Below are 26,482 nucleotides of genomic sequence, written 5' to 3'. Positions count from 1 at the left end.
TCCGCTCTCTAGTTTCAAAACAGTCTTCACCATGTTCAACTTCTACTCGCTAAGTTCAATACATATCATTTTTTTCATAAAATACCATATTTTGCATCCGGTTTTATTTTATTTAGCTCCAATAATTACCCGCATACTTAGCTATAACTAAAGATAGGATTCGAATTTCAATCCCCTCGTCTATAGCCCGGATGGAGCATCAACCCCATTTCGTCCGCAAACTTAGCCATGGATTGGTGATTAGAATTTCAATCCCTTTCCAGACCCGGATGGAGTTTGTTTTAACAAAAAATTTCGATGTTGCTTTGGCAACTTTTCATCATTCAATAAAAATTTTGTCTAAATCATTTCTAAGCTTGTAGAAGTCTACCTCGGTTTCAAGTATAAATCACCAAAGTTAAGAATCAAATCATCCAATTCACTCACAATATCACAAAGTTTCTCTAATCACTAGGTTCTAGACAATCAAGGCATAGTGCATAATGGGTGAGAATTCAAGATTAAATATAGCTAATATTGACATTTTTACCACCAAAAATTATTTTCATCATAGGCCAAAATAAGTACCCATCATGTATTCAACTCAAACTAACTCATAAAAAATTTTCAAAATTTTCAAAATGTTTAAACACCCCCCAAACTTAAAATGTGCATTGTCCTCAATGTAAAATAAACAAATTAAATTGCAGAGGAATACACATACCTGTGACAACGACCATCAGTAGTCGTCATCCTTTTCATCGTCATTTGTAGCGCATTGGGGTATAGTAGGAGTAACACCACCAAACTTCATCTCTACACAACCTAAAAAAAATGACAAGGGACAAAAATTTAAGAAGTAAATACATAAAAATCAAATAAACATAATAAATAAATAATAATAAAACTTTTGGGTTGCCTCCCAAGCAGCGCTTAGTTTATAGTCCTCAGCCCGACTGCGTTTGCACTTTCAAAACTTTAAGATCTGTGAATAAACTGCAGACATAGACAAAATAAAATAAATTAATCCAAAAAAAATGATAATAATAAATAGACAATAAAAAAAATAAAAATTTTAAATCAAAATCAAGATCACTTGGTAATAGTATTAGTGCACAATAAATTGAATCAATCCCCGGCAACGGCGCCAAAAACTTGTTGCGTAATTTTGTGCCCGCAAGTGCACGGTGTCAAGTTTTAATATATGATGAGTAGAGTTTCGTTCCCACGAAGATTGAAAATTTATATTCACACCAAGTCCTGTAATTAAAATAATCTCAACTTTGTTTAGAAAATCAAAGTTTTAAATTTCAATAAACTAAAATAAAATAAAGAATCTAGAATTTGAAGGATGGCTTTGGGTACACGATCTGAGACGGGTTCTAAATACAAGATATCACTCGATTTTCATTCATGCAAATCATATCAATTGATTATATCATCTATTCCAATTTATGGCCAAGAACCCTTAATTGTTATTTACTGCCTCTCCCGAGTGCCAAGTAAATGTTATTATTCTAATGCTAATTTCAATATCCCTATCAGAAATCAAACAACAAAACAATTTAATCAAGTTATATGGTTCTCATTCAATGACCTCAAAGGAACTTGTAATTCTCCCGACCTCTACAAAAATCCTAGGTTGTGTTTTTCTATGATCCTATTCAAAATCTCCTCTCTCGAGTGCCAGATTTCAAATAAATATAACAATTCAATTAGTGATCAAGTAATTGAAAGACAATCAAATCAAAAATACACAAATAAATTGTTAAGAACAAATAATATTAGGCAAAATAATAGTCAAAACATGAAACTCCAATCAAGATCCATCAATCTCTAGAAACAACTAATAAGTTTATAATGAATAATCAAACACATAGACATATCCAAAAATCTCATCATAAATCAAGGCAGATAATAAAAATCACATAGTAGAGTTGATTCTCCGTCCCCAGATGAATTTCCTCTTCATGGTGATTCGATTATCCCTTTTCTTTCGCTCCCACGTCTCAAATTTGTGTCCCAAGCCTACTTGAATGCGTAGTTGTGTTGTTCTCTTGTTTGGGTGCCGCTTGTTCTCCTCTAGATTCTCTCCAAAGTGTGCGTCTATGTTATGTTTCTTATCTTGCGGCTCCTCCTCCCTAATTGTGCCTAAATATATCCTTTTATATTTCCCTAAAATCGTCCAAACAAAACCCAAAGAAAACCCAAAGTTTCCTTCCAAAAAAAATCACAAAATCTTTCTTCGCGACGGCGCGCCCGCGCATGGCTCTCGGGTCTGAAATTCTGCAACGCGCGACAATTTTCAAAAAAATAAAATCTCACAATCTAACCGTCGGATTGAGCTGAAATTTTGACAGTAGTTTTAAAACATCTTCAACTGTATTATGGACGGTACAGATTTGTTTTTGTTGTCTCAATAATTCCCAGTAATTTTCTGAAGTTGCTGCTCCATAATTCATTCATCCGCTTCTTCTCACTACTTTTGCACCAATCCTTGCAATTCACAAAAACAACAACAAATATTCATAATACTCACTCAATACATCACAAAAGCCAAGTCAAATCATATATAAATTAAGTGCATAAATTGCACTTATCAGGAGACCTTTGAAGAAACGATGCAAAATGATGATTCAACCAAGTAGGATTTAGCCATGGAAGATGAGATGGATTCACTGTCATCCACTCAGACGTGGAAGTTGACGGAACTTCCGGAAGGCAAGAAGACATTACACAACAAGTGGGCGTACTGTATCAAAGAAGAAGTTGATGGTAGCAAACGGTACAAGGCAAGACTTGTTGTAAAAGGCTTTCAACAAAAAGAAGGCGTTGATTACACCGAAATTTTCTCTCCAGTGGTGAAGTTGACCACTATCAGAACAGTACTTGGACTAGTGGCTAAGGAAAACTTACATCTGGAGCACTTGGATGTAAAGACGGCGTTTCTTCATGGTGACTTGGATGAAGAAATTTATATGAAGCAACCACAAAGATTTGAAGTACGAGGGAAGGAGAAAATGGTATGCAAACTTCAGAAGAGCTTGTACGGTCTCAAACAAGCTCCAAGATAGTGGTACTAGAAGTTTGATGGATTCATGAATAACAACGGTTTCCTGAGGTGCCAGGCGGATCACTGTTATGTGAAGAAGATTGATGGTTCCTATATCATTCTACTGTTATATGTGGATGACATGTTAATAGCAGGAGCGAGTCTGGAAGAGATTGATAAGCTCAAGAGAGAGTTATCAAAAGAATTTGATATGAAGGATATGGAGCTGCAAAACAAATTCTTGGTATGAGGATTTTGAGAGATAGGGTGAACGAAGTATTGAAGCTATCTCAGGCAGAGTACGTGAAAAAAGTGCTTAGCAGATTCAACATGAATGAAGCTAAACCGGTGAGTACTCCTTTGGCTAGTCATTTCAAACTAACCAAAACCCAATCACCATCGACGGAGCAGGAGCATGCTTATATGAATAAGGTTCCTTATGTCTCTGCTGTCGGAAGCCTCATGTATGAAATGGTGTGCACCAAACCAGACATAGCACATGCAGTGGGAGTTGTGAGCAGGTTTATGAGCAATCCTGGAAAACAACACTGGAAAGCAGTGAAGTGGATTCTCAGATATTTGAAAGGTACTATCAGTTCATCTCTATGCTTCAGAAAGTCAGATTCAGGCTTACAAGGTTTTGTAGATGCCGACATGGGTGGTGACCGAGACAGCAGGAAGAGTACTACTGGCACTACAAAAAAATAGGTGTTTTAGAATCAGTAATTTTGAGTCGGTTGTAACTCCGCTTCTATTGTGTATATGCTATCCCGTCGGTTTATGATTACCGCTTCTAATACCTGTGTATAGGAGCGGTTAATTATAAGCGATTCAAAAAAGAAGTTGAAATCCGTATGTTCACACAATCTTGTAATTGACTTTCAGCATCGTTCAAAGACCGCTGCGAACGCGACTTATTTGCTTCGGGCAATTTTTTAATCGCTTCTAAATCCAAGCACTGCATCACAATTTTTTTTTATTGTTTTGAATCGGTTAGTAAGCGCATCTAATGAAAGTTGAATTGCAGCGGTGGCGGATAACCGATGCAACATACATATCTATAGAATCGGTGATGTAGAACTGCGTCGAGAGACATCTGTAGAAGCGGTGGTGGAGAACCGAAGCGATGGACATATCGGTAGAAGCGGTGAAAAACCGATTCGAAATCGAATACTATAACAAAAAAAGAGTCGTTTTCCTTTTTCTTTTTTTTTAGTTTTACCTAATTTGGTTTTGTGATACACGTTCTTCTCCTTCCTCTGCGCATCTTCCTTCGTCGTTCTTCTCCTGCATATTTTCAAGGTAATTTTCGTTTTACCAAATAATGTGGAATTGATGATGTATCTAAATAATTGTTTCAGATTCATAATTTATTTAGAAGGAATCTGTCATTTGGGTTTTTTTGTTTTCTTATTTTGAAGAGAATTTATGAATTTTTTTTCAATGCAAATATGAGAATCAAGTTTGTAAGATTAGGATCGTTTCATCTCATGACCTTATAAGCTTACTGTTGTTATGGAATTGATGATCAGATTATATGTATGAGAGAAAATAAGAAATATAATATTTTGTGAAGATCAATAGAGATATTTAGATAGACAGGACCACAATCAAGTATGAGATGGAGAACAAGACATTTTATAGTGAATCTGATATTTATATGTGCATGTTCAGATTTGTTTTTGATATTATGTTATTTTTATTTTTAAGAATATTTGATATTATATAGATATTTAATTTTAAAAATAATTGTACAGGATCTAAAATGCAAAGGGCATGGATGAGCTGCCCTCGTGGCAGTCTAGAATATCGGGTGGGAGTCCTACATTTTTTGCGTCATGCATTTTCTGACATGTCTCATGAAGTTACAAAACCGTGTCCTTGCTGTAAATGCATAAATGCATTGAACCATGATCGTGAGACAATATATGAACATCTGATCATTAACGGTATCTTACCTGATTATCATGTTTGGACTTTTCATGGAGAAAAAAGGATTGTACAGTCTCGCGACGGTATGATCAGTGGGCTGGAGGTTTTAGGTAAGAATGTATCTGAGGTGAATAACAATCAACCAATGGGACAAGAAACATTATGTGAAGAGTTTCAGATAGGTGAAGGATCGACTATGAATAATGACGACTGCATTGGTGCATCTGCGAGTCATATATCAATGGATCCTAATGTGGCAGATTTTTATCAATTGATAGAAGAAGGAAAACAACCTTTATATGATGGGTGCAATAAGATTTCGAAATTGGATTTTCTTGTTGAGTTATTTCAGTTGAAAGTGAGCAGCAAATGGAGCGATAAATCCTTTACGATGTTATTGGAATTTCTTCGACGAGTACTTCCCTCTGAAGCACAAATACCAAATTCTTTTTATGAAGCAAAGAAACTAATTTCTAAATTAGGACTGCATTATGAAAAAATTCATGCTTGCCCAAATGATTGCGTGATTTATTGGGGAGAAGATGAGAAGGAACAAACTTGCAGAGTATGTAATCTTTCGAGATGGAAAACCTTATCGAAGCAGCACAAGCAATCTCGTCAAGGAGGAAAAAAACGTCTTCAAGTGAAAACTCCTGCAAAGGTTTTTTGGTATTTTCCATTGAAACCAAGATTACAACGGTTTTTCATGTCTTCTAAGACTTCAGAAAGTATGCAATGGCATTTTAAAAAAAGAGTTTCTGATGGAAATCTAAGGCATCCAGCTGACTCACCGGCATGGAGAGCATTTGATGAACGCCATTGTGAGTTTGCATCAGATCCTAGAAACGTACGTTTGGGACTCGCCACGGATGGATTTAATCCATTCAAAAATCAAAGTACTTCACATAGTACTTGGCCCATTGTTTTGATGCCATACAATTTGCCACCTTGGGAATCCATGAAACCTCATTCAATTATTTTATCCACTTTAATTCCAGGTCCAAAAGCACCTGGAAATGACATTGATGTGTATTTACGTCCCTTATTGAGTGAGTTGAAAGACTTATGGCAAAATGGTATTGCCACGTATGATGCTTGCAGTAACAAAATGTTTCAAATGCGGGCTGCATTACTTTGGACAATTAGTGATTTTCCTGGTTTGGGATGTTTGTCTGGATGGAATACATATGCTAAGAATGCTTGCCCAAGTTGTGCTGATAAGACAGATGCATTGTATTTGAAGCATGGTAAGAAATGGTCATTTAGAGGGCATCGTCGATTTCTGCCTCTTGACTCGCACATTCGAAAAATGACAAGTTATGGCAAGCCAGAGCAACACCACTTAGATCTAATGCCATTGTCTGGATCTGAAGTTCTGCTAATGACCCAAAATAGAAATGTGGTGTTTGGTAAAAGTAATGCATCTAAACCATCTACACGAGTTCAAACAGGATCAATTGAACAAATGTGGAGAAAACAAAGCATATTCTTTAGTTTACCATATTGGGAGTTTAATTTGATCAGGCATAATTTGGATCCTATGCACATTGAGAAAAATGTTTGTGATAACATCCTTGGGACCCTTTTAAATGATTCGAATAAGAGCAAGGATAATGCTGCCGCACGTAGAGACTTGAAAATATTAGGAATTATGAGACAGTTATGGCCACGGACACAATCAAACGGTACCGACTACTTGCCACCTGCATGTTATTGTATGAGCAAAGAAGAGAAAAAACTATTTTGTTCAGTGTTGAAAGAAATTCGTGTTCCTGATGGCATGTCGTCTAATATTTCCAAGTGTGTAGATGTTGGGCGCTCTAAGATTATGGGTCTAAAAAGTCATGATTGTCATATCATAATGGAACAATTTCTCCCAATTGCTCTTCGTCGTGTATTATCAAGAAAGGTAACTGCACCGCTAATTGTTTTGTGTGAATACTTTAGGATAGTGTGTGCAAAGACCTTGCAAGAAGATGAACTGCTGAAGGCTGAAGAAGGAATTATATTGGCTTTGTGTCAGTTAGAAAGAATTTTTCCACCTTCATTTTTTACGGTAATGGTGCATTTGGTGGTACATCTAGCATCTGAGGCAAGAATAGCAGGCCCTGTCCCTTATCGGTGGATGTATCCAATCGAAAGATACCTTGGGAAACTAAAAGATTTTGTTAGAAATAGAGCTCGACCAGAGGCCAACATTGCAGAGGCATATTTGGCTGATGAATGTGTTGTGTTTTGTTCTCGTTATTTAAATGACACAAGTTCACTCTACAATCATGGTGTAAGACACAAAGATACACCAAGTGATGAGTTTCCTTCACTACCGATGTTTCCAAAAGTAGGACGACCTACAAAAGGGCGTCAAGTTATTACCTTGGACAAAACAACCCTGGATCAAGCTCATAGATATATTCTTTCGAACTGTGCAATATTGCAACCATATCGTGAGTAAGTATTATTTCTAAATGTAAACTCTACTGTATTGTTTTTTATTGAAAGTTCTTAACTGTAAATGTCAACATTGAACAGAGAACTAAAAGGTGATTTGAAGAGAAAACATAGATATGGTCGTCGTCCAACTGATTCTCAGTTGGACGATATGGTTCGAATGCAATTTGCAGAGTGGTTTGCAAAACGAGTAAGTACTATATTGTAAATTATATATAGAAGTCATGTTGATAGTAGCCTGGTTATTTTTTAATAGATTTATATCATACTAGAAGTTTGTATTATATGTTTGTTACAGGTTGATCGAGCAAATGAAAGAGTGGATGACTTAGATCTAAGGGCTCTTGCACGTGGACCAAATTCTGTAGCATTGAGTTATCATGGGTTTAATGTTAATGGTTTTGCATTTCGCACTGTGGAATCCGAGCAAAACAAAAAGGTGCAGAATAGCGGTGTGATGGTTCAATCGGTGCATGATAATGATGATCATGAGTCGATATACTATGGTCGATTGACTAATATTATATCACTTGATTATACTTCCAGTGGGAGAATCATTCTTTTCCGGTGTGATTGGGTTAATACTAATGCTGGAACAAAAATTGATCCATTTGGATTTACGATGGTGAACTTTTCTCGCTTGATACACACAGGAGAACGTGAAGAGCATGAACCTTTTATTTTGGCTTCACAAGCCCAAATGGTTTACTATGTTCGTGATCCCAAAGATGAGGATTGGTATTGTGCAATTCATCACACACCAAGAGATACATATAACATGGGCGATGAAGATGATATTGATACTTTGCATTTTATTCCTAACAATATTTCTAATATGCAGTCGTTGTTGGGTGATATGAATAGCGTAGATGTTGAGTTAATTAGAACTGATTTGGAGGGATCGATTGTTAATGGTATATCTGTTGTGGACATGGAAAATGATGACGAAGACTTAAGTTAGTTCAGCAGTGGCGTCTTCCGATGATCAGCCAGAGGTTAGTTCAAATATCTGGTGTTTGTCTTTGACATGATAAATTTAAACACTACCATCCTGTTCTCTTTCCCAATATTTCAGGTTGGTAGGCCTCATATAGTATATGCAACTTTGGAAGAGGAATCCCAAAGGAGCTGTGCTGTCTCCATTTCTTTAAATAGGCGCGGGCAAATGTGCAGACTAACAAAACGAGGGGGTACTCACTAACAAAAGTGAGCAATTGATAAATTACTTGGATTGGAGAATAGCTGCTGCTAGCTAAGGCTCGCTACAAGAAAATAATTGTCCTTTTTATTTTGGACCAGATATATCAGAAATTTGTTCCTTGAGCAGAATTAGTTTTAGTTTATTTAGTTTTAGTTTCAGTTTTGCATCAAATATTTTGAATCCATTGGTACTTGTTCTGTGAATTCAAATGTCTTGTTTCTTTTATTTTTCTGCCAAAACGTGCTATTTGGGTGTGTCCATCTACTTGTTATGTTTTGCAGCAACATTGGATATCAGATTTGCACCAAATAAGTTCTGCTCTATTAGTTTTGCACCAAATCGGTTTTGCACCAAAACTGTTTCAATATTACTTGTTATGTGCATTCAACATGGAAGCAATGTGGAAAAAATTGTTCTGTAGCTCCAATTCTTTGTGATCTTATGGTTTTTAGATTGACATCACAGTATAGTATATTCAAAAATTCATACTTAAATGAAAAAAATGATGGGTAATAAGAATTTTAGGAACTTTTATTGATTGATAACAAACTTACAGCAGATTCAGAAATAAATTTACATTAGATATCACATAACACAGTTAACTATTTTCACTCTCATATACAAAATTAAACATTCTTGAATGGTTCACTATTTTCAGTTTGTGCTCTTGTATCTCCTGTTCTTGTATCTGTATCTCTAGTCTTGATCAAAGTAATAACCTTTCAACAAAGTGCTTCTTCAACAAACTTCTGTAAAGTAGAGCACACTGGACAACACAAACATACAAAGTGAACAGATGATACACTTCTCAGAGGGAGAGGGAGAGGGCATTATCCAGATGATAATAGATTAATCACAAATCAGTAAAATTAGATGACCAGTCCAAGCTGAAATCACAATGGCCAGATAATTGAAGTTAATATACACTCTGAGCCTTCCTGCAACTTATTAGTGTTCTTTAGCGATACCATTATTGTTTTGTCACAGTCAATCTGCCAATAATGAAGCTTGGTGAGGAAAGCATTGTCTGTTCCAAGCCAAAAAAATGTGGAAAAAGAAAATGTTCAACAGTAACAAAGAATTCATCTCTGTGATAGAGCAATTGTACTTACAAAAGGAACTTGAGAACTAAGGACATATAAGAAGATCATGCAAATGTTGCATTGAAAAGATTAAATATGGCAATCAAATGTAGAGAACAGTGTGTGTTTGCAACTATTGTACACTTAGATGGTTATAAGAAATTTGTAAGCAATATTCACAGAATGATCTAATGGCATAAACAATAGAAAGAAGTAGAAACTCAGAAATCCTTCTATCATTTCAAGATTAGTGGATCTACATGCTTACTAAAGTGGAATTCAAAGGACTGGATCCAACAAGTTAATGTCATTTTCCTCATGATTGTTGCTGAAACATTCTTTCGCAGCTTCAAACAGCACCTACATATCCCATGATTTAGTTAATTTCCAGGCATAAATGTGTCAATGACAAATATTACTAAACAAGTTAGCCTTCGGAAGACTCCGCATTTTTAAGATCTAAAATAAAGAACTTCCTCGCCGACTATAGAAGGAAAAATCCGGCCAAATCCTACCGCTGAAACCGTACATCAAAGAATTTAAAAACAAGACCTCACCTTCGGCAGCCATGAGACCTTCGTCCTCGATGATCAGGCAACCAAGGAAACCCTCAATTGTGCTCTTTTCCGCATTCACAGAACAACATTCCTCCTACAGAAGAAACCCAAGTAATTTCGTGTAAAATTGGCTCTCGGCTGCTTAGGAATTTAGGGATTTGTTGAGGGTAGTAAAAAATGGGTTATTTTGAAGAAAAATGATTAAACGTAAATGATATAAAGACTGGTTTAAAAAATAATAATAATTTAAAGATAATGTACGTATGGGTTAATTTGATTTCAAAAAAAATATTCAAAGCTTTATTTTTATTAAGAAAAAAAACGCCACTTCAACCACTATATTTAAAATTGATAGAAAAATGATCAAATGTCTAAATATTTTTAAAGATAATGAACGTAAATTAAAGTTGGCAAAAATATTAAATCAAAATCTCAAAATGACAAATTTATAGAATTAATTTATCAATTTTCCTCATTTTAAATGAGAACTTGCATGTTTAAATTTTATATGTTTTAATTCACTTGCTACATTTTGATTTTGATTTTGTAAATTAATAACCGAAGGATATCATGTCTCTTAAAGAGTGTTTTAGAAGTACACGTTTCTTAAACAGTTAAATATTTTACCAGTAATAAGCGGAGTATGTCACGTTTATTAAACATTTTATAAATACAAGTCTCTTAAAGAGTTTTTTAGAACGCTTAATTGTAGACATACATATATATAGTTTCTCTCAACGAGTATTTTACACGTACACGTCTCTTTAGCATTTTAAAAGTAATAAACAGGGGATATCACGTCTCTAAAACATTTTATAAATACACGTAACTTAACGAATTTTTTAGAACACTTAATTTTGGATATATATATATATATATATATATATATATATATATATTTATATATAATTTTTAAAATAAAAATGGGATATCACATTTTTTAAAACTCTATAAACTTCACTAAACTTCTATAAAGTTAAAAAAAAAAAAAAAAAAAGGTAAGTTCAAACACCTCAAGACTTTTAATTTTCACATGACTCACTAATTCACTATGTATACATGCACATTATTACTTATCTCTATTCTATACTACATTAAACATGAAGGATGTTTTGGTACGTTATGACATCTTTCATGTTTTTTTTTTATCTATGAAACATATCGACCCTAATCTTATAAAAAAATATTCTTTCATAAGTGGCTCAAATTGATATTTTTCTCATAAAATTGATTTGTTCAACCATTTGTATCATGCAAAGCCAAAATTGTGTATTCAATTATCAAGTTTTTAATCATGGTCTTAGAGGGTGTTTGATTGAGCTTATGAGCTAATCTATACAAAAACGGTCCAATCGGTCAGACTGTTTTAACCGAACGGTCGGACGTCCATTCTGACCGGAAAATCATTTATATATTAATATAATTAACAATATTTTTTAAATTTTAAAAACCTAAAAGAAGTGTTCTAAAACGCTTGCTTACGCGACACTTAATTTTGCTTAAGCTTTAATAAGCTTAAGCTCGATTAAGCGATCATTTTTTAGAACAAAAAATTTTATTTATTTTTTAAAATGAAAACATTTTTATAAATATGTATATTTATAGTTTATAAAATTGTAGTAAAAATTAAAAATGTTTTTTTACGCTTAAACTCGTTATAAGCTCGTTTAAGCTTAAAAAAAGCTTGAAGTTTGACCTCCACGCTTCAACATCCTTCACGCTTTTTAGAACCTTGTCTAAAATATGTATATAAATAGAAAATAAATATATTTATCATAGTTTAAAAAATAATTAATTATATAAATATATTCAATATATTATTATAGTTATATATATTTTGAAAACATAAATAAATTAATTAAAAAACTATAATATACTAAAATTATATTTTTTAAGTAGTACAAATTCTAAACAATAATGTATATATATATATATATATTTATATATATATATTATAAAATATTAAATTAAGAATTTAATTTTTTAAAAAAAACTAATTTTTTTAAAAAATAAAAAAATTTTGAACAACCGGTCAACATGTTTTTTTCCAGTTATTGGGACCGGTTCTTGACCGGTTATTGGTCGGTTCGACCGGTTCTTGACAGATTTAAAGTGGTTCAACCGTTAAAATGATTTTTAGGGGTGTTCTGGACCAGAGTAGAGACCGGTTCCCAGTCAAACCAGTCGGTCCGGTCCGGTTTTTGAAAACATTGATTAATATTTGTTTGCTAAACAATTTTCCAAACAATTTATATGATTTCAAAAAAAAATTTATTTGATGTATTATAAGTTATTTCTTAAAAATTAAGTTTTTAAAATAATTGGTTTTTTTTTTTAAAAAAAAGTTTTTGATTAGATAATTATCTCTTTTAAACTCATGAATTTTAATCATCATGCGAGTTTTATAATATCATGATTCATGAATCCATAGACCATATTATTTATTATTAGTTTTGTTCTCAAATTTATTATCCTTACAAATATTATTAATTTATTTATAAGTAGATTTGGGTTAATAACCTCGGCCAAAGTTTTTTTTCGAAAATAACTCTTTTGCGTATTTGTTTTGTTTGATTTCCACCAAAAAAATTGGGATTTGGTAATCTTTCCAAATTTTTTGACGATATCTTCCCATTTTAAATTTGATATTTTCAAAAAAAACAAAACAGATGGGCTTAGTTAATTATATTAAAAAAACCCGCCGCGCGAAATTTTGATTCCCGCTTGCGTCCTTTCCAATTCACACACGTAAATACTCCCTTCATCCCCATCATTTCCTCCCAAATTACATCTGTAGGCGGTAGTTTGCTGCAAGGCACCACAGATTTTGCAAGGTAAATTTTCAGTTAGTTTTCATAGCACGAAAATTTCTGTTCGGACATTCTTATTTTTCTTCTGTTTTGAAAAGAACTTGTTAGATTTATTTTATTCTGTCTTTCAAAAAAACCTTGTTATTGATACATGTTAGATATTTTCGAACCTAGACATACAATTTTCTCATGATTTTCGATTTAGGTGGGTATTATATATGAATGATCATGATTTCTGTGATTTTTTGGAAAAATAATTTTCAGATTTCTTCGATGACTTTATTTTTTTTGAACCTGTACAAGATTTTCGATGAATTTCTTCGGTGACTTTTGTTTCGAAATCTTAAAAATATTTTAAAGATTTCAAACCTGGACATACAATAATTTAAGATTTATTTGGTGACTTTTTTTCAATTTAGATTAATTTTCTTAAGTATAATGTTCATAATATAGCCAATTCTCGATTTCACCTCTTAAGAATGTAGTGTATATCTATGACCGAAAGCGAGAGGAACTAAAAATTAAAATTGAAATATTATGGTAATCTAGAAGAAGATAATAACCTTTAATAGAAGTTTTTTTAAAAACAATTATTCCAAATGCCAGATTGAAAGCAAAATAACTTTTGCAACGTTTTTCCAAAAAAACTGGATTATTAATGGAATACATCTGTCGAACTGAATGCTATGTGTTGATAGTCTTTTGCTTCACCAGAATATTGATTAATGTTGATTGTTTTTTTTTTAAAGATTTTACTTGTATCGTTAGTGTACCAATATTTTCATTTTCAGGTTAACGTAAAAAATGACGAACAAAAGGATTCGAAAGTTGTTGCAAAATATGAGAAAACGACCTACTAGACAAGGACCGAGCATTGGAGATCAAGATACACGTGATTCACAAAACACGGAATCAGATTCACTAGTGCAACCACAAACTGATCAAATGGATTCACAACAAGACAATGCGTTTGAAGAGGAAGGTTGTAAATGATTTATTGAAAATAAGCAGTTATTTAAATACAACGACACATGACAATTTCTTTTTAAATATATTTTTCAGGTTTCGATGATAATACCTCGTCACCTCCAAGACAGCCGAAAAGACGTGGAAAGACTACAATGAAGGATGTCCATGCATTACGCCCTGATGAGTTGTTGGAAGTAAAATTTAATGAGAGAGGACAACCTTATGGTGAATTACAAGCCACACTCGCAAATTATGTTGGGACAGTTGCTCGGAACGGAAACTTGTTGCCTCTAAGCTACTTAGATTGGAGAAAAGTGCCCAAAACTCGATTAGATCTTGCATGGAAAGAAGTACTTGTAAGTCCACAAGTGTTTATTATATATTTGAATATAAAAATTAATACATTTAATTTTTATGTTTTTAGGCACATTTTTGTATCGGCGAGCGCCATAAAAATGTGGTGATGCAAAACATGGGAGCTGCATGGAGACGTTGGAGGAATGAAATCAAGGCCAAGTCTTATGATTCAAATACTCCTATAGAGGAGCTTCTCAGCATTCGTCCAACTCCCCATGGTTTAACACCAAATGATTGGGAAAGATTGTGCAACTACTGGAAATCTACTGAGGTATTCATATTTATATGTCATATTTCTTAATTTTCTCAAAGTGCCTATTTTATCCTGTGCAATTTTATGTAAAATATTTTTTTTCAGGATATTTCAAAAATCAATCGAGAAAATGCAAATAAGAAAAAAGGATCTCATGCACAAGGACGTACAAATATACCATCTTTGGAGGACAAGTTCGTACGTATCAAATTTAATTTTTTTTCAACATATATTTAATCTGTAACTAAAAATTCCATACTTTTTTTGTTCATAAACATGTTTATATTGTCATAGTTGGTGTTGTATGTATGTTACTTGTTATCTTATTAGTGTCGGGAGAATGGTAGAAAGCCGACTCGTATTGAAATAATTCAATTGAGTCGAAGTAGTAAAAAGAAAGGAGGTGCTCCAGTTGATGATGAAGCAATACGATTGGAGGTAAAAATGTTCTCATATATTAACTTCTATATACTCTATTCATTTTATAAACAAACAACTCTTGTTAGGAATTATTGGAGGAGTCTGTACAACGTCATCTCATCAATAAACCCGATGGAACACAACCGATAGAAGTGCATGAAGAAGCATTTTGGTAATAATTTTTTTTGTTATAGTTTCATAATTATTGTTAAAACTATTACATATTGTTTGATGTTAATTTTTTTATATAGTGATGTATTTGGATCCGAACATTCTGGTCGAGTTCGATGTTTGGGAGCCGGCGCATTGCCTAGTCAAGTATTTCCTGAGCGTTGTAAGCGTATGCTCATTTATATTCAAACCTCTCATTCTACTCCAGATATATCAGACAAAGTTAAGGAAATGGAAGAGAAAATGAGAGACATGGAAGCTCGCCAAGCTCAAAGGGAGGCAGAAATAGAGGCACGGATGATGAGACAGATGCAAGAACAACATATGCAACATTTAACACGCATCATGCAAACTATGACATCTGGAACTGCTGGAGGATCTCATGAACCAGAGTCACTACCAAGACAGGTATAAATTCTTAATCCCAAGAAATAAGTTATAATTATTTGTGTAAATTAATGATTTTCAAATTATATTTATTTTTTTAGATGGCGATTGTGATGGAGGATATTATGAATCAGCACACAAATGCTCTTTCAACCATAAATGGAAGTATGCGCAAATCTCCACCACGGAAAGAGCATGATTTCTAGTTAGAATACTAAGGACAAGTATTTTGGTTTTTATTATCATTTTCGTATGTTTTATGGAGACTTATTTGTTGATGAAGTTATTTATTTTGTGGATTGAAGTGTGATTTTTCTTGGTATAAAAGTTCATTTGTTTTTATTATATATTATTCATTAATTGTGGTTGAGATGCACCATTGTAGTATGCAATATTTAACAGCAATCCACCACAAAAAGAGTGTATAGATAGATAAAATCTATAGCAACGATTTATCTAACTATTAGAAAAAAAACTATAACCATTTCTAATTCTGGGTTAAATCACTCTTGAAAACCGATTTTAAAACACATGATTAACGGATAAAGATATAAGGGCGGTTTGAAAACCGTTATAGAATCAAGCATTACAAATGGTTAATAACCGTTGTTAAATCTTAGGTTACGCACAAACACCAATGATTCTGAAGTATTTGTGAACCGCTTCTATATCAATATATATAAGCGGTTATTCTCCGATGCTATTGTTTCATTCGCCGCGGTTTACAACCGCACTGATAGGACCTATAGCAGCGGTTATACCTGTAAGAGTGGGTGCCCAGTGAGCCAACTGTGTGGCTATGGGCTTTGATGACTCTTTGTATAAACAATCTTTTGTTTAATATTATTTACACTTTTATTAATGGCAATGACTTTATATTACTTCATATTGTGATATACTATTGTTGTTTTGATAAAGACCTTGAATATACTATAGTGTATGTAAGATGTGGTAGAACATGGAGATGTCTATCATGAAATACATCTTATAGTCACTGTATATTCTAAAACCGTTCCTAGTCGATTGAGCCGTCCGATAATAAGGATAAGGATCGCTCGAGTTTGAGACTAGCATTTGCGATGCGGAGTACCACGTTTCATTGGTAGGGAACATGGAGATGTTCGAAGCATGCAAATGGATATTCATATGATGAATAATCGAACTACCCTATCCGGACTTTCCAAGTGGTTATCACTTATCGAGTGGATAAAGTCCGCGGTTTTGGTTGTACACCATTAGTCCTTACGACTTGAAACATCATGGAGACTCTATATGCTAGTACTGTGCTTTGACTCGTTTACCGACTCTGAGGGGGTCATCAGGTGTCGAGATTGGGTACAGTTACGACACATATAGGAGTCGATGCATTGTTGTCAAGGATTCACCACATACTTGCGAGTGTGGATATCCTATGCGATCTGAGGAGATATTAGTGTGACAAATCTCTGGCCAGAGTACTTGATGTGATTTAAGAAATGGTTTCTTAGTAGCACATGCGATGTCACTAATTTGATCTTCAAGATGCATTGCATAGTTATCGAATCTTGAGCGACTCTCGATATACCAATGGTTGTTGATTCGATCGGGATATATGGATGAAGGGACCGTACTGTACGCTAACCAAAATCTACTGGTTCTTGTAGGCACTATCAGTGATACCTAGGGAATCATGGGGCGATGTTGCTAGGCACTTTACCATGATTCGTTGGGCAAGTCGGAAAGTGTTGTTCCGAGTCACAAGGAGTTGTGAGCCCACGGCTAGCTGTATCCCTGAACCATTGAGGGTCACACAGTATAATGGAGTTTTAATCCCCGTTGAGATAGTTAGATTTAAAGAGTTAAATTTAATGAACTAAGGAGTTGGACTTCTTAAATAAGAGTAAGGGAGTAGGATTTCCTAAAATGACATAGGGATGGACATTTTTGGAAACCACTGAATTCGGATTCAGGAAAATTTATTTTGACTTTAAAATGTGCAGAAATGGTTTCTGTGCACATTGGTGAAATCGTTTCATCAATCGGAGTCACAATGAATTTTATATTAATTTCTGAACGAGCGGGCTTTGCTTGTCGGGCCCCAGCTTATGACTAATGGGCCCTAAGGTGTTAGTGGCCTGCATTATAAATAAGTTATTTCAGTACAGAAATTACATAGAACAGGTCATAATTTTTGAGACAGAGCAAAAATCGAACCCTAGCCTCTCTCTCAACAAATCGGCCGAACCCTCCCCCTCTGCCCGAGAAATTTCGGTCTGTGATTTTGAATCGCAGTCAGGAATAACGAATCAGATTCGTTTAATCTCTTCGCAGAAAAACTTCTGATAGATTTTCTAGTGCAATCTATCAGAGGGATTTAAAACCCCATTCGTGGACCTGATTGAAGGAGTTCATCAGTTCCTGGGAGATACAAGAAGCGCAGAGAAATCTGTGTGGTGTCCAACAATCTCGCTTCGAGATTGAAGGTAAAATTTAATTAACAGTTATTTGAATTTTACACACACAATAATTCAATCGTTGAACGGTTGATGCCCACACCATGGAATCGTTCCGTGAGAAAAATTTTTTAAACTTCCGCTGCACCGGGTATCAATCGCAATTGGTCTGGGAACTCGCCAGTTTTCCAACAGTGGTATCAGAGCCAGGTTGCTCAGATCAAACGATTGAATTAATCAATTGTACAAAATTTTTGAGTCTCGGTTTTTGAAACAAAATAAATATTTTTAAATAAAATTTTTTTTTTTTCGGGGCAAAACCCGGGCAGCGATTGGATCGCTGCCCGGAGGGGGCGGCGATGGTCGCTGCCCCCGGGGGAGGCGCACGGCGCCGCCCTAAGGGGGCGCACGGCGCCGCCCAGGGCGGCGACCGTCGCCGCCTAGGGCGGCGCACGGCGCCGCCCAGGGCAGCGCTCGGCGCCGCCCAGGGCGACGCACGGCGCCGCCCAGCGGTGGCGCCAGGCGCCGCCAGGGCAGCGAGAGTCGCTGCCCTAAGGGGGCAGCCGGGCTGCCCCCGGCCCGCGCCCCGGGTGCGGGCCGGCCCGGGAGTGTCCCGGACGGCCCGCGGGAAAAATTATATTTTTATTAAAAATTAATTTTAATATGTTAAAATTTTATTTTTGGTCCGGTCAAAAATTGTTTTTGATTGGTTCACGAGATTTCGGATCGAATTGTTCGAGTCCGTAAATTTTAAAATTGATTTTGGATAAATTTGAATTTTTGGAAAATTTTAATATTTTATCCGTAAATTGAATTTTGAAATCAATTATTTTGGTACAATTGATGATAAGATATGATCTTATGATATATTGAATAAAATATGATTTTATTTGTAAAATTGGATTTTATAGATAAAATATGATTTTATTTAATATAGAGATAAAATATGATTTTATATGTGAAATGAGATTTTATATATAAAATATGATTTTATCTTGTTTAAATTTGAATTGCCACTGCATGTTATCCAATAAATTAATTTTGAATTAAATGTTATTGGATAAGGATGATCGATTGCCATAACCAATTTTGTAGGTGTATGTTAGGAATTTACATTTTGTTTTTATTGTTGTTGGTTTTATTAATGGGCCTGGTTTATGGCCCGATATGAATGTCATATGTAATAAAAGTGGGCTTGGTTTATAGCCCGTTCCCACCCCTTAAAATGTATCCCATACTTGTCATTGTTATTTATTGTAAATACATTAGATTTAGTGGGAGATCAAGATTTAAAGACGGTGGGCCCAGCAGACAATAAAGACTGAAGAAATGTAAATTGGAAGCATATGTAATAGGATTGCATTGCATACTGCATATTACCTAGGATTGGACTAAGACCCGTGATTGGCAACCACGGGTCAATTAGAAATGGAATCGATCATCCTATATAATATTTGATATTATGATTGTATGCATGTTTAGACATAAATTGCGTGAATCCGGCAAGCATGCAATAAAATGAATATGATGAGACAAATATTTTATAATTAAAAATCCCTCATTTTAAATATGATTTAAAATTTATATCAAGATAAATAAAGGAAATTTAAATTTGTTTAAATGTTCCCACCTTCCATCAACGGTCAATGTATGTGATGCTACCCGCGGATACGGTCCGGCTCATATTATTGGGGGGGCCCGTCCGTCGGAAAGCTGTACATTGGATCGACAAATGTTGTAAGTTGGGTGGAACTCCCATGGGATCGGCTCATATTATTGGGGATCCACATGGCGACCGTCCATCACAACTTAATATTGATGGGTCATCTTGACATGTCACTTTAAACGGCGTCATATTATTGGGCCCTTATTGGACATGAGGTAAACACATGGGGGTTGCTTTGGAAGCAATTGGGCTCTACCTTTTGAGAATTATGGTTGGCTGATATTATTCGGGACCATAAGTTTGTCAATTGGACTCCATGTTCTCACTAAGGAAAAAGTTTCCCGTTTTCACTAGAGGGTGGTGAAATCGTTAAAATAGTGGGAGTGAGATTCATAAAATTAAATTCGCCTATTTTATGTCTTAGTAAATTGTTAAACAATCATTGATATATGTCTGTTTTTCTTTTCAGTATTTCATACAATGAATTCGCGAAATCCATTATTCTCGATCCTCGAACAAAACAAGTTGACTGGCGCCAACTATACGGAATGGTTCCGGAAGTTGAAGATTGTCTTAACTTCGGAGAAAATGCTCTACGTGTTAGAGAAAGCACCTCCGAAGGAAGCACCAGCTGACATAAGTCCGGAGGAATTGGCCAAACTTGATGCATGGTGTGACCATGACATCAAGACCAAATGCTATATGCAAGCCTCGATGTCTGATGAACTCCAGAGGCGATTTGAGGACACGGTGAATGCTGCTGACATTCATGCGCAACTCAAGGAACTTTTTGGGGCTCAGTCGAGGGCTGAAAGGTTCGCTACTGTTAAGGAGTTGATGACGTGCCGCATGCGTGAAGGGACTTCGGTCCGTGATCATGGGGTACGAGTGATTTGGCTCATACAGAAGTTGGCGACCCTAGATTTGGTGTTGGAGCATGAACTCAATGTGGATTTATTGCTTCTGTCTCTTCCTTCTTCATTTGATGGATTTGTGATAAATTTTAATATGAACAAGATAGAGGCCACCCTAGAAGAGATGGTCAATATGCTCGTTACATATGAATCCACACTTAAGAAGGATAAGCCAGCTTTCTTGGTGGGCTCCTCATCTTCTGCTAAGAAGGGGCCAAGTATGAAGGGCAAGAAACGTTCTGCCCCACCCAAGAAAGTCGAGCCCGAGAAGAAGCAAAAGACAAAGGCTTCAAACAATGGAAAATCCAAGGATGTTTGCCATTACTGCAAGAAGCCGGGTCATTGGAAGCGCAACTGCAAGGAATATCTTGAGCAGTTGGGAACTGCAAAGGGTATGTTCTATATTGAAATAAACATGTCACTTAATACAACTTCTTGGGTATTGGATACCGGATGTGGATCTCACATTTGCAATGATTTGCAGGTGATGACAAGAAGTCGCAGGCTTAGAATGGGTGAGACCCAGCTAAGGCTCGGGAATGGTTCCAGAGTTGAAGCTACGGCCATTGGAGATGTTTGTTTGACTTTGCAGAACGGTTTTAAATTATTGTTAAGAGATGTTTTATTTGTGCCAGATTTAATTAAAAACATTATTTCTATTTCTATGCTTGATAGAGATGGTTATTCTTGCAATTTTGTGAATGGGATTTGCAATATTTACAAGAATGAATGTTTAATTGGAAATGGACAACTTGAAAACGATCTATACAACTTAAAACTAAAAGACGTTCCAGTGAATTATGTTGATAAACCGGCGACAACAAACAAAAGGAAAATCGATAGTCAAAACCCGGCGAACCTTTGGCATGCTAGGCTAGGTCATATTTCCTCAAGGAGGATGAACAAGCTAGTGGGAGAGGGCATGTTTGATATGTCTGATATTAACTCTCTACCTACTTGTGAATCCTGCCTAAAAGGAAAAATGACTAAATCTCCTTTTAAGGGGAAACCTGAGCATAGTCAGAATTTGTTGGATTTGATCCATACAGATGTTTGTGGTCCATTTAGAGTAGGGACTCAACATGGCCACACCTACTTCATTACCTTTACTGATGATTATTCAAGGTATGGGTATTTATATTTAATGAAATATAAGTCTGAAGCATTTGAAAAGTTCAAAGAATTCAAGGCTGAAGTAGAAAACAAGCTAGGTAAAAGTATTAAAGCACTTCGATCGGATCGAGGTGGAGAATACTTAAGTACCGAGTTTTTGGACTATCTAAAAGAGAATGGGATTCTCTCTCAGTGGACTCCTCCTATGACACCACAGCTTAATGGTGTATCGGAGCGTCGTAATCGAACTTTGTTGGACATGGTTCGATCTATGATGAGCTTCACTGAGCTTCCACCTTCGTTTTGGGGCTATGCGCTTGAAACGGCGGTATTGTTGTTGAATAACGTCCACACTAAAGCAGTGGACAAAACACCATACGAGTTATGGAATGGCAAAGCTCCTAAGTATTCGTACTTGAGGATTTGGGGATGTCCTGCTTACGTGAAGCGGACAGTGGGAGATAAGTTGGATAGTCGATCCAGCTTGTGTTATTTTGTGGGGTATCCGAAGAATTCAATCGGATATTATTTCTATTATTCTGCTGAAACAAAGGTGTTTGTTTCACGGAATGCCACCTTCTTGGAGAAGGAGTTCTTATTGGATAAGAAAGGCGAGATGATGGAACTCGAAGAAGTTCGAGAAGAACCCGAAATACAAAATAACGATCCTACACCTCAGGAACCATTGCTGGACACGCCTGCACCTAGAAGATCCGAAAGGACTTCTAGACCTCCAGTTCGATATGGTCTTCTTCTTGAAGGGGATCAAGATGAACCCGACATTGGATGTGATCCAAGAAACTTCAAGGAAGCAATTTCTGATGCGGATTCAAATTTATGGCTTGAAGCTATGCAGTCAGAATTGGATTCGATGCATACAAACCAAGTCTGGTCTTTAGTAGATCCTCCCGACGGAATTGTTCCAATAGGGTGTAAATGGATCTACAAGAGAAAGCTTGGGCCTGATGGTAAGGTATTGACCTACAAGGCGCGATTGGTGGCGAAAGGTTATACTCAAAGGCAAGGAGTTGACTATGATGAAACCTTTTCACCAGTTGCAATGTTCAAGTCCATAAGAATCCTTATTGCCATAGCTGCATGGTATGACTATGAGATATGGCAAATGGATGTGAAGACTGCTTTTCTTAATGGAGACATTAAGGAAGAAATCTATATGAAGCAACCTGAGGGGTACACATCCATGGGAAGCGAGCATAAGGTATGCAAGCTTCAGAGATCAATTTATGGTCTAAAACAAGCATCAAGAAGTTGGAACCAGAAATTTGATGAAACAATTAAAGATTTTGGTTTCATCAAGAACCCGGAGGAACCTTGCATGTACAAGAAAGTAGTTAAGGATGCGGTGACATTCTTAGTGCTTTATGTTGATGACATCCTACTCATTGGGAATGATGTAGGGATGTTGCAGTCAACAAAGATATGGTTATCAGGTAGATTTTCGATGAAGGATTTGGGTGAGGCATCCTACATTCTTGGGATACAGATCTATAGAGATAGATCTAAGAGAATGATAGGACTCACTCAATCAACCTACATCGATACCATATTGAAACGGTTTTCAATGGATGGGTCCAAGAGAGGACATCTACCCATGTGTCATGGAATTTCTCTATCCAAGTCTATGTGTCCCAAGACTGATGAAGAGATAGAGAATATGACACATGTACCATATGCGTCAGCTATAGGTAGTATCATGTATGGGATGATATCTACCAGACCGGATGTAGCATTTGCTCTGAGTGTCACGAGCAGATATCAGTCTAATCCTGGTCAAATGCATTGGAAAGCCGTGAAGGACATTCTTAAGTACTTGCGAAGGACTAAGAATATGTTCATGGTTTATGGAGGACGAGAACTCAAATTGGAAGGCTATACCGACTCTAGCTTCCAAAGTGATGTGGATGACTCGAAGTCAACCTCTGGATTTGTGTTAATGCTCAATGGCGGTGCTGTCTCTTGGAAGAGTTCCAAGCAGGACACCACAGCGGATTCCACCACTGAGGCTGAATACATTGCAGCATCAGCTGCTGCTAAAGAGGCCGTTTGGATGAGGAAGTTCGTCCAAGAGTTGGGCGTCATTCCTGAATTTGTTGGTCCAGTCCCGGTGTACTGTGACAACACGGGTGCCGTTGCTCAAGCAAAGGAACCAAGGTCTCATCAAAGATCCAAACACGTACTGAGGAAATACCACATAATCCGGGAGATTGTGGAAAGAGGAGACATCATTGTCGAACGAGTGGCCTCTGCAGACAATATCGCTGATCCGCTTACTAAGCCCTTGCCAGGACCATTGTTTGACAAACATCGCGAAGCAATGGGTCTACGTAGTATGACTAGTTGGCTATAGGGCAAGTGGGAGATTGTAAGAGTGGGTGCCCAGTGAGCCAACTGTGTGGCTATGGGCTTTGATGACTCTTTGTATAAACAATCTTTTGTTTAATATTATTTACACTTTTATTAATGGCAATGACTTTATATTACTTCATATTGTGATATACTATTGTTGTTTTGATAAAGACCTTGAATATACTATAGTGTATGCAAGATGTGGTAGAACATGGAGATGTCTATCATGAAATACATCTTATAGTCACTGTATATTCTAAAACCGTTCCTAGTCGATTGAGCCGTCCGATAATAAGGATAAGGATCGCTCGAGTTTGAGACTAGCATTTGCGATGCGGAGTACCACGTTTCATTGGTAGGGAACATGGAGATGTTCGAAGCATGCAAATGGATATTCATATGATGAATAATCGAACTACCCTATCCGGACTTTCCAAGTGGTTATCACTTATCGAGTGGATAAAGTCCGCGGTTTTGGTTGTACACCATTAGTCCTTACGACTTGAAACATCATGGAGACTCTATATGCTAGTACTGTGCTTTGACTCGTTTACCGACTCTGAGGGGGTCATCAGGTGTCGAGATTGGGTACAGTTACGACACATATAGGAGTCGATGCATTGTTGTCAAGGATTCACCACATACTTGCGAGTGTGGATATCCTATGCGATCTGAGGAGATATTAGTGTGACAAATCTCTGGCCAGAGTACTTGATGTGATTTAAGAAATGGTTTCTTAGTAGCACATGCGATGTCACTAATTTGATCTTCAAGATGCATTGCATAGTTATCGAATCTTGAGCGACTCTCGATATACCAATGGTTGTTGATTCGATCGGGATATATGGATGAAGGGACCGTACTGTACGCTAACCAAAATCTACTGGTTCTTGTAGGCACTATCAGTGATACCTAGGGAATCATGGGGCGATGTTGCTAGGCGCTTTACCATGATTCGTTGGGCAAGTCGGAAAGTGTTGTTCCGAGTCACAAGGAGTTGTGAGCCCACGGCTAGCTGTATCCCTGAACCATTGAGGGTCACACAGTGTAATGGAGTTTTAATCCCCGTTGAGATAGTTAGATTTAAAGAGTTAATTTAATGAACTAAGGAGTTGGACTTCTTAAATAAGAGTAAGGGAGTAGGATTTCCTAAAATGACATAGGGATGGACATTTTTGGAAACCACTGAATTCGGATTCAGGAAAATTTATTTTGACTTTAAAATGTGCAGAAATGGTTTCTGTGCACATTGGTGAAATCGTTTCATCAATCGGAGTCACAATGAATTTTATATTAATTTCTGAACGAGCGGGCTTTGCTTGTCGGGCCCCAGCTTATGACTAATGGGCCCTAAGGTGTTAGTGGCCTGCATTATAAATAAGTTATTTCAGTACAGAAATTACATAGAACAGGTCATAATTTTTGAGACAGAGCAAAAATCGAACCCTAGCCTCTCTCTCAACAAATCGGCCGAACCCTCCCCCTCTGCCCGAGAAATTTCGGTCTGTGATTTTGAATCGCAGTCAGGAATAACGAATCAGATTCGTTTAATCTCTTCGCAGAAAAACTTCTGATAGATTTTCTAGTGCAATCTATCAGAGGGATTTAAAACCCCATTCGTGGACCTGATTGAAGGAGTTCATCAGTTCCTGGGAGATACAAGAAGCGCAGAGAAATCTGTGTGGTGTCCAACAATCTCGCTTCGAGATTGAAGGTAAAATTTAATTAACAGTTATTTGAATTTTACACACACAATAATTCAATCGTTGAACGGTTGATGCCCACACCATGGAATCGTTCCGTGAGAAAAATTTTTTAAACTTCCGCTGCACCGGGTATCAATCGCAATTGGTCTGGGAACTCGCCAGTTTTCCAACAATACCACCGCTGCGGGAGTATCTATAGCAGCGGTTGTAGCACCGCTGCAGGAGTACCTATAGAAGCGGTAATACCACCGCCGCTAAAGCAATGAATTAAAAACGGCTATTGACCGTTGCTAATAGTAGAAAATGTGACTAAAACCAAAACTGTAGATATGTTTCATAACCGCTCTAATAGATGCCAATAGATGCATTTCCGCAGCCGCCTCAATTGAACACCAATCGAAACGGTTATAGAAGTTGTACCACCGGGAGCAACTTCCGCTTCTAAAACCTTTAGCTCCGCCAACAAGCGAGACCGGAATTGAACCGGAGGTAAAAGTTTAGAAGCGGTGGCAAACCGCATCTATAGCTTATAAATAACCGGTGCTAAAGCCATTTTTTTTTGTAGTGTGGATATGTGTTCACATTGAGTGGTACGGCAGTAAGTTGGGTGTCCAAGTTGCAAAAGATTGTTGCACTTTTGACTACTGAAGCTGAGTATATTTCAAT

General features: G+C 36.4%; 1 protein-coding gene across 1 annotated transcript; it reads left to right on the top strand.

The window, feature by feature from the left end:
* The first annotated feature begins 4,796 nt into the window (after window positions 1–4,796).
* LOC140874333 (uncharacterized) lies at window positions 4,797–8,372 on the top strand. The gene is made up of 3 exons (XM_073277613.1): window positions 4,797–7,411; window positions 7,493–7,601; window positions 7,710–8,372. The coding sequence occupies exons 1-3, from the start codon at window positions 4,797–4,799 to the stop codon at window positions 8,370–8,372; spliced, it is 3,387 nt and encodes a 1,128-aa protein (XP_073133714.1).
* Window positions 8,373–26,482: the final 18,110 nt, after the last annotated feature.

The sequence above is a fragment of the Henckelia pumila genome, chromosome 1 (genome assembly GCF_033568475.1).
Source record: "Henckelia pumila isolate YLH828 chromosome 1, ASM3356847v2, whole genome shotgun sequence".
In the NCBI taxonomy this organism is placed as follows: Eukaryota; Viridiplantae; Streptophyta; class Magnoliopsida; order Lamiales; family Gesneriaceae; genus Henckelia; species Henckelia pumila.
This window is presented reverse-complemented; position numbering and strand designations above follow the sequence as displayed.